At 52.0% G+C, this 15,217-nt stretch overlaps 1 protein-coding gene across 1 annotated transcript in view; it reads left to right on the forward strand.

Annotated features, from left to right (window-relative positions):
- Positions 1–2,197: 2,197 nt before the first annotated feature.
- LOC141147293 (protein mono-ADP-ribosyltransferase PARP14-like) overlaps positions 2,198–15,217 on the forward strand; it is a 98,565-nt gene continuing 85,545 nt past the window's right edge. Inside the window, exons 1-3 of the mRNA XM_073634502.1 lie at positions 2,198–2,626; positions 3,685–3,818; positions 8,968–9,004. Coding sequence (XP_073490603.1) covers positions 2,437–2,626; positions 3,685–3,818; positions 8,968–9,004 — 361 coding nt within the window. The 5' untranslated portion in view covers positions 2,198–2,436. The remainder of the gene's footprint in view (positions 2,627–3,684; positions 3,819–8,967; positions 9,005–15,217) is intronic.

The raw sequence follows: 15,217 nt of genomic DNA on the forward strand, positions 1-15,217 counted from the left end.
TATAAAGAAATAATAATGGTAAAAAAAGTCCTTGTGGATTTAATTAACCTTTTTTTTGGTTAATTCTCCTTTAAGGGTGTGTGGCAGGGGGCGTGTCCTATGCCTACATACATTTGTTAGTAAGTGTCCCTCATTCCCATCTCAAAATGTTGGGAGGTGTGCAGACAGCACATCAGACATCTCCGGTTGGTGTCTATGGGTGGCAGATCTGCCTAATGGCAGGAAATGTGCCGAGGTCTACAGGATACGTCTACAGGATACATCTACAGGATACATCTACAGCAGGGGTCTCCAAACTTTCTAAAGAAAGGGACAGTTTACTGTCTTTCAGACTCTCTGTGGGCCAGGAATGTGGCTGTTGGGAAACATGTTTTGGCATCAATAAGAGTATACAATGCTTCATCATCATTGGTAATAGCGGGAGGAAAAGTGCCGATTGTTGGTATCAAGGGAAGGAATAATGCCCTATCATTGGTGTCAGTGGAAGGAATGATGGTCCATTATTGGTGTCAATCTGAGAAATAGTCCCATGAATTAGGAGGTGGAATAGTGCCAATTGTTGATATCAGGAGAAGAAATAGTGTCCCATCATTGGTGTCAGTGGAAGGGTGCCCCTTTGTTGGTGTCCAAGGGCCGGATAAAGGCAAGGAAAGAGCTGTATCTTGCTCGGGCCACCGGGCAGCAGTTTCGAGACCAATGGTCTACTCTACAGGATACGTCTACGCCAATGTTTATAATTTACAGCGGTTACGTCTCAAGTATAAAATATTCACACCTAACAACCGGCTTCAGTAATGACAATCTGCACATGTTTCTGCACTCAATTTACTCTAAATGTTCAACACAGCAAACATTCCTGCTTTGGTTTTGTAGCTAAACAGTCAGTTTCTCAGTGAGAGCCGAGGACAATCAGGATCATCCCAGGGCGCACTTTCCAAGCCCCAGATGACACACTTTCTGTCTCCTGGGACAACCTCCTGAGCCTTCATGTGTCTGATCCGCCTCATCTTGTTTTCATGCTTTTGTGTTGGCTGAATTGTTTCTACATGTGCCAACAATGTGTCTTTTCTGCCGGTGTTCTGATGAGAAAGGTCCCCCCATCGGATAGTGTCCGCCCTGTGCTGCGCAGTATGGAGGACAAAGGAGACGCTGAAAGTCTCCAAGGTGAACAGCTGTTCATCAGCTCTACACGGCGTCTGCGCACTTAATACTACATTCTGTCACATGCTCCCGATGCTTGTGGGGGTGGATTTTTCAAATGGGCGAATCTTTGCGGGGCGTGTTTACACAACTGAAGGGATGAACTACCCGTCCTTATCACCGCCCCAGCTCTGTCCATTGTGTAGGCACCCTGCCCCCTGCAGAGTTTTACGAGCATTGGCAGCGTGCGTGAGCATGTGACAGAATGTAGTATTAAGTGCGCAGGCGCCGTGTAGAGCTGATGAACAGCTGTTGATGTTCGGAGACTTTCGGCATCTCCTTTGTCCTCCGTACTGCGCAAGCGCTGCGCCTGTACTTTTTTTTGCACACTGGCATAAAAAACGTTGCTACAGGAGTTTTGTGTTCCGCCTGTAGAAGCAGCTCAATGTTCTCCTATGTGTCCATGCACATTAGGATGTTTACAGGCATATTTTGAGAACAGCGTTTAGAGGCAGGAAAAAAAACCCTTCTCATTCGTGTTTCTGATTGGAGCTCACTGGCAGAAAAAACTTAAAACTCTCCTAAACTCGTCTAAACTTTGTACAAAAAACGCTCTATATGGGTGTTTTTTACTCCAAAGAGAACAGACGTTTTTTTAAGCCCAGTGTGCATGGAGCCTTTAAGGTTAAGAAGAAAGAAGGGGGGAAAAATGCACCGGACTGCATCAAAAATGCACTGGAACGTATTAAAAACGCATCAAAAACGTGCATGCAGAAATGCACCTGGAACGTATCCGGAATGCTTTTATATGGTGTGGATGGGCCCTCAGGGATTACATTTATCTTTATATGTAACTTTCTCTGTCTCATAATATGTGGCTTTTTATTTCCTCTTTCTTCATCTGTAATTTGAAACTTTGTAAATATAAAACCTTAGAAGAAACAATCTTTTTATTTCCTCTTTCTGAGGATGGAGGAGGATTTTCTGTACTAATACTGAGCTATATCCTCCCCCTGTCCAATCAGCCCTGAGAGGAGACCCTCCAATGTACACTATGGCACTGCAAATCCCAGCAATCCCTCATAGATAGTCAATGCAGATTGTGGGACTGACACGCCGAATGTTCCCTGATCAGAGATGGAGAGTCATGTGATCTGCAGTACCATAAAGTGAAAGCGTCTTCAGAGTTCTTTGTACATAAAGATTTGATCCTCGCCCAGAAAACCCCGACCTCCACACCCTGCCTGGTTGTATCACCTCACCTTCCGCTAACTGCTTCCATTAAATGTCACCACCATGGGGGACAGCAAGTACCTGCACGCTGTGGCCCTAACCTGGAGCCAGGGGCCACAAAACATGAAAAAGCTGAAGAATAAACTGCAGCTGTATTTCGGGAGTAAGAGCAAATCAGACGGAGGAGAGTGTGAGATCCGAGACACCGACTGCAACCGGGTATATGTCCTCATATACTACAAGGAGGAGACAGGTAGGTGCTAGGGTGGGATATGGGCATTATATTATAATACTAGAAGGGGGCAGGTAAGTACTGAGGACTGGAGGGGCTCCTCATACACTACAAGGAGGAGGGAGGTAAGTACTGAGGACTGGAGGGAGATCCTCATACACTACAAGGAGGAGGGAGGTAAGTACTGAGGACTGGAGGAGATCCTCATACACTACAAGGAGGAGGGAGGTAAGTACTGAGGACTGGAGGGGGATCCTCATACACTACAAGGAGGAGGGAGGTAGGTACTGAGGACTGGAGGGAGATCCTCATACACTACAAGGAGGAGGGAGGTAAGTACTGAGGACTGGAGGGAGATCCTCATACACTACAAGGAGGAGGGAGGTAAGTACTGAGGACTGGAGGGAGATCCTCATACACTTCAAGGAGGAGGGAGTTAAGTACTGAGGACTGGAGGAGATCCTCATACACTACCAGGAGGAGGGAGGTAAGTACTGAGGACTGCAGGGGGATCCTCATACACTACAAGGAGGAGGCAGGTAAGTACTGAGGACTGGAGGGGATCCTCATACACTACAAGGAGGAGGGAGGTAAGTACTGTGGACTGGAGGAGATCCTCATACACTACAAGGAGGAGGGAGGTAAGTACTGAGGACTGGAGGGGATCCTCATACACTACAAGGAGGAGGGAGGTAAGTACTGAGGACTGGAGGGGGATCCTCATACACTACAAGGAGGAGGGAGGTAAGTAATGAGGACTGGAGGGGATCCTCATACACTACAAGGAGGAGGGAGGTAAGTACTGAGGACTGGAGGGGATCCTCATACACTACAAGGCGGAGGGAGGTAAGTAATGAGGACTGGAGGAGATCCTCATACACTACAAGGAGGGGGGAGGTAAGTAATGAGGATTGGAGGAGATCCTCATACACTACAAGGAGGAGGGAGGTAAGTACTGAGGAATGGAGGGGGATCCTCATACACCAAAAAAGTAATTCTGAATGCTGACATGTTTCCTCCATTGGGGGACAGAACTCCATTGGTAGAATATACAATATCTGTAATCTTCTCTATCACAGCACGAGATCGGGTTCTGCAGAGGAAGACTCATGAACTGAAATTACCGGATGGGACGACATTACAGCTGGAAGTCCGATTACCGGAAGACATACAGAGTACAGAGACCTCCCCACCCCCACAGGATGAGGCTGGGGTAAGTGTTGGGGTACAGAGAAGGGGGAGGGGCACCCCTGGTGCAGAGATTTTCAGTCTTTGTTGGTGTTCATGTCACCTCCAGTCTCTGCGCTCCCATCCTCCATCTGTATGAGAAAAAAAAGTCACCACATTGAATACTTTTATTATGTCGCCATGTATGATAAGAGACTCATTCTGTATATCACACACATATCGGGGCGCTCATCTCTTGAATGATTTCTGTTTCTGCGTTCTGTGTCAGTGCTCCGTGTCATGTCTGTGCTCCGTGTCTGTGCTCCGTGTCTGAGCTCCATGTCTGGGATCCGTGTCTGAGCTCCGTGTCTGCGCTGCGTGTCTGCGCTCCATGTCTGGGATCCGTGTCTGGGATCCGTGTCTGCGCTGCGTGTCTGGGATCCGTGTCTGGGATCCGTCTCTGCGCTCCGTGTCTGCGCTCCGTGTCTGGGATCCGTGTCTGGGATCCGTGTCTGCGCTCTGTGTCTGCGCTGCATGTCTGCGCTTCGTGTCTGGGATCCGTGTCTGGGATCCGTGTCTGCGCTGCGTGTCATGTCTGTGCTCCGTGTCTGGGATCCATGTCTGCGCTCTGTGTCTGCGCTGCGTGTCTGTGCTCCGTGTCATGTCTGTGCTCCGTGTCTGCGCTCCATGTCTGGGATCCGTGTCTGTGCTCCGTGTCGGCGCTCCGTGTCATGTCTGTGCTCCATGTCTGTGCTCCGTGTCTGGGATCCGTGTCTGTGCTCCGTGTCTGCGCTCCGTGTCTGGGATCTGTGTCTGCGCTCCATGTCTGGGATCTGTGTCTGCACTGTGTCAGCACTCTGCGTCTCTACATTTCTTGTAGCCACTTGTTATATTTTGTATATGTTCTCTTATTCGTTTCTACAATGGCCTCTTTGTTCTTCCTTTGTACTGCATACCGCATAGGCATTGCAGTACATACATTACTCCTTCTGTTGTACAAGATATGAAATTTCAAATTTCATATTGTTTGCTACTGGAAGTGGCCATAAATTCTTCCTTTTTCCTGTTATTATCTTTGGTTATTTTCCTTGGAAATTACTACAATTCCTTTGTTAGCTGTAATGGAATAGAAGGGATCATTTATGTACAGCAATGCCCATGCGGTATGCGGTATGTGGGGAAAGACTAAGAGGACATTGTGGAAACGAATAAGAGAACATATTCAAATATTCAAAATATAAATAAATATTATATTCAAAATATAAATAAAGTGGCTACAAGAATATTAGAATTACAGCGGCGAGGGTGTTTTTTTGAAGCACCTGATTAGAGCCATAGGCTCTAATAGGCTTCAAAATAGGGTGGGCTCGGAGCACAGAACATTGCGCCTTGAACCCACCCAGGTGTTACAACAGTGAATTAATATTTGCTGTTGTAGCACTGATCCCCAATCCAGCCAATCAGAAGCAGGTCTGAGACCCGTTTTCCAATTGGCCGAAAAGAGAAGAGTCCCAATTGGCTGCAGAGCAGGAGGGAGGAAACGGAAGCCACCCCCATGCCCGTGGAGAGCAGGGGAAGGGAGAGCTGCCGCCAAGGAGCAAGGGAAGCTGCCTGTAAAGTGCTGCATACCATAGATCCATAGATGGGGTAAGTGCTCCAGACCTGACTGACCAGGGGGGGGGGGCTGGTACTGTTTGCAACACCGTGAACCACACTCAGCAAGGCCCTGGTGTGGTGCGAGTGACATGGGTTCCGACTTGTGAGAGCACAAGTCGCATCACATGTCAAATGAAATGTTTCCCTATGAAAGCCGTCTTAACTGATCCGACACAAGTCACTCCAACTTTAGAAAAGGTTCCTGCACTACTTTGGTGGTACTTTGATATGACTTCAATGTCATAAAGTGTAAAAAATCAGATAAATTCGGATCAAAGTCGGACTGAGTTTGCAGGGCAAAGTCAGATCGGAAGTCGCGTGACTTTCATGTCGGAGCAATGTGAAGCTGGACTAAATACGTTCATTTATTCTGCAAAGTTGGGTAATGGCTCATGCATACAAACAAATGGCAGCCACCACAACCTACTGTATAACTGGCCTTTGCAGCAAGAAGCACATAGAAGGGCGACACATGTCAAAAAACAAACAAAATAAAATTCCCAGATCATTTACCAGCCAGCCTGCAACAATCTGAATTGACCCTGACTAACAGCTCACATAAAGAATGTGTGACATGTGTGCCATCATAGTGTGTACAGTGACGGGAATGAAGTGTAATTGAACAAGAGTGTTTCAAGTGGTTGTGTAACATCGGGGTACAGAAGGAAGAGCAGACAGTTTGGGACAGAGATGGTGGTGGCCAGTGAAGGATGTTTCTAGTCAGAAGGAGTCACCCCTTATCTCAGTCCCCTGCCCACCTCTAAGCACCGCCTCTTGGTTCCATCCCCTACCCACCTTGTACCGCCCCTTTTAATAAAAGTGGTAAAATAGATCCCATGCGTCCAGCAATAATAGACCCCCCCCCCCAGTAACAATAGTTCCCTCCCAGCAACATAAGACACCCCCACCACAGCAACAATAAATCCAATAGCAGCCGGCAACAATAGACCCCCTGCAACAATAGATCCCCATACCTCCCAACTTTCAAACTAGAGGGAGGTAGAGGCGCGCGGCACCCTGTGGGCTCCCCAAAAGTGGGTGCGGCCAAGCTTTACATTGGGAGGGGCCTAGATGGCATAGGTAAACAAAACTCAGACTTCGGATATGTGCTAGGGGAGGTTGCTTTGAAAGGGTAGAGGACTTGTGCTAGAATGTGGGGTAGAGTGGGGCACACATATATGCTGGGGGGGCACTTTGGGAGCTGAGAGGACTCGTGTTAGAAGGTGAGGTGGAGGGGGGTCAGATATGTACTGGGGGCGCTTTGAGAGGGGAGTCGACCTGTGCTGGGGGGTCAGATACATACTGGGGGGGTTTGGGAGGGGTGCGGAATTGTGCTGGGGGGCAGATATATTTATTAGGGGGCTTTGGGAGGGGAGCGAATTTGTGCTGGGGGGGGCAGATATGTACGGGGGTGCTTGGGGAGGGAGCAGACTTGTGCTGGGGGGGATATGGATCCCCCACAGCAACAAAGGTACCCCCCACAACAAAGTATCCCCCCCAGCAACAATAGATTTCCCAGCAGCCAGCATCAATAGACCCCTCACTCAACAGGAGATCCCTCCCAGCAACAATTGACAACCCAGGAACAATAGACTTCCCAACAACAAAAGATCCGCCCTTCAACAATAGATTCCCCAGCACCCCTTGCCGTTACATACATTCGGTGCTGGTGGTGCTAGAACTGCATTCCCCCCCTGATTGCCGTTAAAAAAAAACCCTGGTCTAAACATTTCCTTCTCAGCAGGGGGACCCAATCCTAGGGCTGTTGAGGTGCGCAACATTTTTCTAGGAACAGGGCCTGGACCACAAAAGAAGCAAGACCTTACATGTGTATGGCGTTCCGCTTTCAAACCCATGGGCTGGAGCAAGACAAGTATGCCGTGCCGAGGAACTGGTGGAGGGTATTTGGGGTTCTGGTCTGTTAACCTCAAAATGCTCTGAAGTCTGGTGCCGGGACTGCGTGTGTCCTCAGGCTGTGCTGTAAGTGGAGGAGGCCCACAGCCTTCACAAGGTGTACAATCACTTCAAAGGGACTCTATAGTCTGCTCCAATGAGGACACAGGAATCTGGAAACGTTTTCCTATTTTTATATTCTTGAGCTTTTTTACAACCCATCCATAGGAACATAGTTATAGGTCTAGTCATAAATATTATTACCTTGAAGAAGATGACACCACAGCAGTGTTAATTTTGGCAGCAAATTTCGATTCAGTTTTAGTCTAATGACCCGTACTCACGATCGGAAATTCGGAAATTCGGCCAGCAAAAGACTGATGAGAGTTTTGGTTGGAAAATGTGACCATGTGTACGCTCCACCGGACTTTTGCTGGCGGAATTTCAGCCAGCAGAAGATTGAGAGCATGTTCTCAATTTTTCGGTCGGAAAAAGTTCCAGTCGGAAATTCTGATCGTCTGTATCAATTCCGACGCGCAAAATTTCAACGCATGCTCAGAAACAATTCGACGCATGTTCGGAAGCATTGAACTTCATTTTCTCGGCTCGTCGTAGTGTCGTACGTCACCGCGTTCTTGATGGTCGAAAGTTCAGAGAACTTTTGTGTGACTGTGTATGCAAGCCAAGCTTGAGCGGAATCCCGTCCGAAAAACCATCCAAGATTTTTCTGACGAAAAATCCGCTTGTCTGTACGGGGCATAATGCCGTTTTTTTATGGTTGAACTGGATGGACTTGTGTCCTTTTTCAACCTAACTATGTAACTATGTAATTCAGGCACCCAGCGTCCGAAAAGGGGCCGGATGTCTGATTAGGGCGTGGCTACAGCGGTCATGCAATCCATGAATCTATCCATTAGTCATAAAGGGGGTTGGCGTGACAGAGGGGGCGGCGCCCGTGCGCCCTTAATGGATGGGCCGCCACTGGTAGGTGGAGTCAGAGACAATTGACTGTAGCGTTCACTTTGTTCAGACGGCATATGAATCCAGGGCTCCTTTTATTTTATTTTATTTTATTTTATTTTCCAGGTATTAGTAATTACATTAGATATATTTAATTCTGATTTATATTAAAACTAAGCTTTATCTGAGCTTCATAGTGAATGTAATCATTCAGCATACTATATCCAACCCCCATATTGTTTAGCAATAGGAGGACGAGGAGGAAGAGAGAGGGGAGTGTCATTTACCATTGTGTATACGCCCACATGTGTGACTCTGTAGTCACATGGGCTGCACAGGTAGAAATACGAGGAAATGGAGAGCTTAGAACTGAGCATGCTTTGTAGAGGACAACAGCTGGTCTACACAATCTCGGGCTGCAATGGGGACACAGAGAAGATGGGAGGGACAGCTGAAGGCAGGATCAACCATTAATATTTCACTCTTCACTAAACAAATGCTTTAGTGGCTTTGTGAGTATGAACACCCTGTTATATAGCATGTAATGGGAGTTTTTCATAGTCTGGGTTTAATGAAACTTTGACTTGTAATAAAATATATTGAACCCTTGAGAAGACTCCAGTTTTGGGAAATAAAAAGAGACATCTACAGAAATGTGATGAGTGTTTTTTCTTTTCTTTTTTTAGCAGGCTTGTAAAACCGAGAAGAGACAGAACCTCCCAGGTAACTGAACAATGTTGACATTACAGAGGTGTGTGAACTGCAACCTATAAGGCTAGGGAGGAAGTTCCCACATTTTCTCATGTTACACCCAAAAACGTAAATGTATTTTATTGGGATTTTATGTGATAGACCAACACAAAGTGGCACATAATTGTGAAGTGGAAGGAAAATGATAAATGATACAAATAAATATGTAAAAAGTGTGGGGGAGGGGCATTTGTATGGCGCCCCCCGGAGTCAATACTTTGTAGAACCCCCTTTCTCTACAAGTCTTTTTGGGGATGTCTCTACCAGCTTTGCACATCTAGAGAGGACATTTCTGCCCATTCTTCTTTGTAAAATATCTCAAGCTCTGTCAGATTAGATGGAGAGCGTCTGTGAACAGCAATTTTCAAGTCTTTCCACAGATGCTCAGTGTGATTTAGGTCTGGACTGTGACTGGGCCATCAGGGCCGGATTTCCCACAAGGCCACCGAGGCCAGGCCTCGGGGCGGCAGTGGTACAGGGGCGGCGCCGCTACTGCAACGAATTCTCGGCCGCCCCCCACACTAACATAGCAGCATGTGATGCAGCGCACCCGGGCGCCAGAGAGGTGGGGGCGCTGAAGCACTAGAGTGCTCCTCTCCCTCCTCTTCCTCCTCTCTGTATGTGTCCAGACTGAGGCGGCGTCCTCCGCAGGTCACCGCCGCTGCTGGTTTTACGATGCTCAAGCCTGTCCCCCCTCCCTCCTCCTGTCAGAGAAGGAGAGCAGAGCGGCTGGTCTCTGTGCGGGGGAGGGGGGAGGGGGCGCGTGTTCTCCTGTGTCTCTCACTCCCACCCAAGCCTGTCTCCATCTGTACACTAATGGAGGGGGGGTTGTCCTGGGGGGTCTGTACTAGTGAAGGGGGGGTTTGTCCTGGGATGTCTGCACTAATGGAGGGGGGTTGTCCTGGGGGGTCTGTACTAGTGAAGGGGGGGGGTTGTCCTGGGATGTCTGCACTAATGGAGGGGGGGTTGTCCTGGGGGTCTGTACTAGTGAAGGGGGGGTTTGTCCTGGGATGTCTGCACTAATGGAGGGGGGTTGTCCTGGGGGTCTGTACTAGTGAAGGGGGGGTGTCCTGGGGTGTCTGCACCAATGGAGGGGGGGTTGTCCTGGGGGGTCTGTACTAGTGAAGGGGGGGTTTGTCCTGGGATGTCTGCACTAATGGAGGGGGGGTTGTCCTGGGGGGTCTGTACTAGTGAAGGGGGGGTTTGTCCTGGGATGTCTGCACTAATGGAGGGGGGGTTGTCCTGGGGGGTCTGTACTAGTGAAGGGGGGGGGTTTGTCCTGGGATGTCTGCACTAATGGAGGGGGGGTTGTCCTGGGGGTCTGTACTAGTGAAGGGGGGGGGGTTTGTCCTGGGATGTCTGCACTAATGGAGGGGGGGTTGTCCTGGGGGGTCTGTACTAGTGATGGGGGGGTTTGTCCTGGGATGTCTGCACTAATGGAGGGGGGTTGTCCTGGGGGGTCTGTACTAGTGAAGGGGGGGGTTTGTCCTGGGATGTCTGCACTAATGGAGAGGGGGTTGTCCTGGGGGGTCTGTACTAGTGAAGGGGGGGTTTGTCCTGGGATGTCTGCACTAATGGAGGGGGGGTTGTCCTGGGGGGTCTGTACTAGTGAAGGGGGGGTTGTCCTGGGATGTCTGCACTAATGGAGGGGGGGTTGTCCTGGGGGTCTGTACTAGTGAAGGGGGGGTTTGTCCTGGGATGTCTGCACTAATGGAGGGGGGGTTGTCCTGGGGGGTCTGTACTAGTGAAGGGGGGGTTGTCCTGGGATGTCTGCACTAATGGAGGGGGGTTGTCCTGGGGGTCTGTACTAGTGAAGGGGGGGTTTGTCCTGGGATGTCTGCACTAATGGAGGGGGGTTGTCCTGGGGGTCTGTACTAGTGAAGGGGGGGGGTTTGTCCTGGGATGTCTGCACTAATGGAGGGGGGGGGGTTGTCCTGGGGGTCTGTACTAGTGAAGGGGGGGTTTGTCCTGGGATGTCTGCACTAATGGAGGGGGGGTTGTCCTGGGGGTCTGTACTAGTGAAGGGGGGGGTTTGTCCTGGGATGTCTGCACTAATGGAGGGGGGGTTGTCCTGGGGGTCTGTACTAGTGAAGGGGGGGGTTTGTCCTGGGATGTCTACACCAATGGAGGGGGGTTGTCCTGGGGGGTCTGTACTAGTGAAGGGGGGGGGTTTGTCCTGGGATGTCTGCACTAATGGAGGGGGGGTTGTCCTGGGGGGTCTGTACTAGTGAAGGGGGGGGGGGTTGTCCTGGGATGTCTGCACTAATGGAGGGGGGGTTGTCCTGGGGGTCTGTACTAGTGAAGGGGGGGTTTGTCCTGGGATGTCTGCACTAATAGAGGGGGGGTTGTCCTGGGGGTCTGTACTAGTGAAGGGGGGGGGGGGTTGTCCTGGGGTGTCTGCACCAATGGAGGGGGGTTGTCCTGGGGGTCTGTACTAGTGAAGGGGGGGTTTGTCCTGGATGTCTGCACTAATGGAGGGGGGGTTGTCCTGGGGGGCCTGTACTAGTGAAGGGGGGGGGGGTTTGTCCTGGGATGTCTGCACTAATGGAGGGTGGTTGTCCTGGGGGGTCTGTACTAGTGAAGGGGGGGTTTGTCCTGGGATGTCTGCACTAATGGAGGGGGGTTGTCCTGGGGAGTCTGTACTAGTGAAGGGGGGGTTTGTCCTGGGATGTGTGCACTAATGGAGGGGGGGTTGTCCTGGGGGGTCTGTACTAGTGAAGGGGGGGTTTGTCCTGGGATGTCTGCACTAATGGAGGGGGGGTTGTCCTGGGGGTCTATACTAGTGAAGGGGGGGTTGTCCTGGGGTGTCTGCACCAATGGAGGGGGTGTTGTCCTGGGGAGTCTGTACTAGTGAAGGGAGGGTTTGTCCTGGGATGTCTGCACTAATGGAGGGGGGTTGTCCTGGGGGGTCTGTACTAGTGAAGGGGGGGTTTGTCCTGGGATGTCTGCACTAATGGAGGGGGGGTTGTCCTGGGGGGTCTGTACTAGTGAAGGGGGGGGTTTGTCCTGGGATGTCTGCACTAATGGAGGGGGGGTTGTCCTGGGGGTCTGTACTAGTGAAGGGGGGGGGTTTGTCCTGGAATGTCTGCACCAATGGAAAGGGGGTTGTCCTGGGGGGTCTGTACTAGTGAAGGGGGGGTTTGTCCTGGGATGTCTGCACCAATGGAGGGGGGGGTTGTCCTGGGGGGTCTGTACTAGTGAAGGGGGGGTTTGTCCTAGGATGTCTGTACTAATGGAGGGGGGGTTGTCCTGGGGGGTCTGTACTAGTGAAGGGGGGGTTTGTCCTGGGATGTCTGCACTAATGGAGGGGGGGTTGTCCTGGGGGTCTGTACTAGTGAAGGGGGGGTTTGTCCTGGGATGTCTGCACTAATGGAGGGGGGTTGTCCTGGGGGTCTGTACTAGTGAAGGGGGGGTTTGTCCTGGGATGTCTGCACTAATGGAGGGGGGGTTGTCCTGGGGGTCTGTACTAGTGAAGGGGGGGGTTTGTCCTGGGATGTCTGCACCAATGGAGGGGGGGTTTGTCCTGGGGGTCTGTACTAGTGAAGGGGGGGTTTGTTCTGGGATTTCTGCACCAATGGAGGGGGGGTTGTCCTGGGGGGTCTGTACTAGTGAAGGGGGGGGTTTGTCCTGGGATGTCTGCACTAATGGAGGGGGGGTTGTCCTGGGGGGTCTGTACTAGTGAAGGGGGGGTTTGTCCTGGGATGTCTGCACTAATGGAGGGGGGTTGTCCTGGGGGTCTGTACTAGTGAAGGGGGGGTTTGTCCTGAGATGTCTGCACTAATACAGGGGGGGTTGTCCTGGGGGTCTGTACTAGTGAAGGGGGGGTTTGTCCTGGGATGTCTGCACTAATGGAGGGGGGGTTGTCCTGGGGGGTCTGTACTAGTAAAGGAGGGGTTGTCCTGGGATGTCTGCACTAATGGAGGGGGGGGTTGTCCTGGGGGTCTGTACTAGTGAAGGGGGGGTTTGTCCTGGGATGTCTGCACTAATGGAGGGGGGTTGTCCTGGGGGTCTGTACTAGTGAAGGGGGGGTTTGTCCTGGATGTCTGCACTAATGGAGGGGGGGTTGTCCTGGGGGTCTGTACTAGTGAAGGGGGGGGGTTTGTCCTGGGATGTCTTCACCAATGGAGGGGGGGGTTGTCCTGGGGGGTCTGTACTAGTGAAGGGGGGGTTTGTCCTGGGATGTTTTCACTAATGGAGGGGGGGGTTGTCCTGGGGGTCTGTACTAGTGAAGGGGGGGTTTGTCCTGGGATGTCTGCACTAATGGAGGGGGGGGTTGTCCTGGGGGTCTGTACTAGTGAAGGGGGGGTTTGTCCTGGGATGTCTGCACTAATGGAGGGGGGGTTGTCTTGGGGGTCTGTACTAGTGAAGGGGGGGTTTGTCCTGGGATGTCTGCACTAATGGAGGGGGGGTTGTCCTGGGGGGTCTGTACTAGTGAAGGGGGGGTTTGTCCTGGGATGTCTGCACTAATGGAGGGGGGGTTGTCCTGGGGGGTCTGTACTAGTGAAGGGGGGGTTTGTCCTGGGATGTCTGCACTAATGGAGGGGGGGTTGTCCTGGGAGTCTGTACTAGTGAAGGGGGGGTTTGTCCTGGGATGTCTGCACTAATGGAGGGGGGGGTTGTCCTGGGGGTCTGTACTAGTGAAGGGGGGGTTTGTCCTGGGATGTCTGCACTAATGGAGGGGGGGTTGTCCTGGGGTGTCTGTACTAGTGAAGGGGGGGTTTGTCCTGGGATGTCTGCACTAATGGAGGGGGGGTTGTCCTGGGGGGTCTGTACTAGTGAAGGAGGGGGTTTGTCCTGGGGGGTCTGTACTAGTGAAGGGGGGGTTTGTCCTGGTATGTCTGCACCAATGGAGGGGGGGTTGTCCTGGGGGGTGTCAGAAAGGTTACCTGGTTGGGCGCCGGGGCGCGTTGGCGCTCGTGTCCCTGTCCGTGCTGGGGCACGCGTCCCTGGGGGCGCCGATGTGTCTGGGCCGGCCGTGGCGTGCGGGGTGTCGTCCGGGCGTTCGTGCGTGCGCGCGTCCGCCTGCGGGCGTTACCTTTGACATGCCCGGTAGTGTGGGCGTGCACGCCGGTGTCGGGGGCGCGCTCGGGCGCGTGCGGGGGCGCGGCGCGCTGTGGCGAATCGGCGCGTGCACGAGCGCGGCGTTTTGGCGCCAATCAGCCTATTTGAACCCTGCCTCTACACTGTTCCGGTGCTGCCTGATCAAACAGCTCTGCACCTTGTCCCGTGATCATCTTGTGTTCCTGTATCCTCGTAGTGTTTACCCGTTGTGACCCGGCTTGCCTTTGGACCTTCCTTGACTGCTGCCTGAACCCGACCCCGGCTTGTTTGACCTCGTTTCTGCCTTATCCCTTGTACCGTTGCTGCCAGCCCGTTGCCGACCTCTGCCTGTGTGTGACCAGCCTGATTAGCTCCTGCTCAGCATCTGCTCTATCCAGCCTGAAGACCCACCGGTTGCTTGCCAGACCACTGTCCTCCAGGACTCTAACTTCAGGCCCTCATACCACTCCGCATTCGCGGGCCTCCTGTCTACTCTACCAGGGGCCCCGAATCGGATACGTAAGGGAGCCTACCCTCTGCCCAAGCGGACTCACCTGTCTGGTAAGTGTGGGACCTGACAGTATCAGGCAGCCATGACTGAGTCCGGGCAGGGGGCCTCCCCCATGGATGAACTATGCAGGCACCTAGCGGGCCTTACGCAAGCTGTTAAAAGTCTACAGGAAGGCTACACCAGATTGGAAGGGCAGGTCCAGGCCCTCTCAGCCTCTCCAGCAGGAGCAGTGTCCAACCCTGCCTCAGCACCCTCTGTAGTGATGCTCCCACCAGAACCCAGGGTGCCTACACCCGAAAAGTTTTCAGGAGAACGCAGTAAGTTCCGGGCGTTCCGTAACGCATGCGAACTCTACTTTGCCTTACAACCCCGTACGTTCTCCCTGGAGGCCACTAAAGTGGGGTTCATCATATCCTTGCTGACAGGCGAGCCTCAAACCTGGGCCCACCATCTACTGGAGCAAAAGGCTCAATCTCTTGACTCCTTGAGTGACTTCTTCCTAGCCATGTCTCAGCTTTATGAGGACCCTCAGCTGACAGCCACGGCAGAAGCCACCTTGCACTCCCTTCAACAAGGTCGCAGAGCGGCCGAAGATTACCCCGTGGAGTTTAGGCGTTGGAGCTCGGATACGGAGT

This window comes from Aquarana catesbeiana, linkage group LG06 (genome assembly GCF_042186555.1).
Source record: "Aquarana catesbeiana isolate 2022-GZ linkage group LG06, ASM4218655v1, whole genome shotgun sequence".
NCBI lineage: Eukaryota > Metazoa > Chordata > Amphibia > Anura > Ranidae > Aquarana > Aquarana catesbeiana.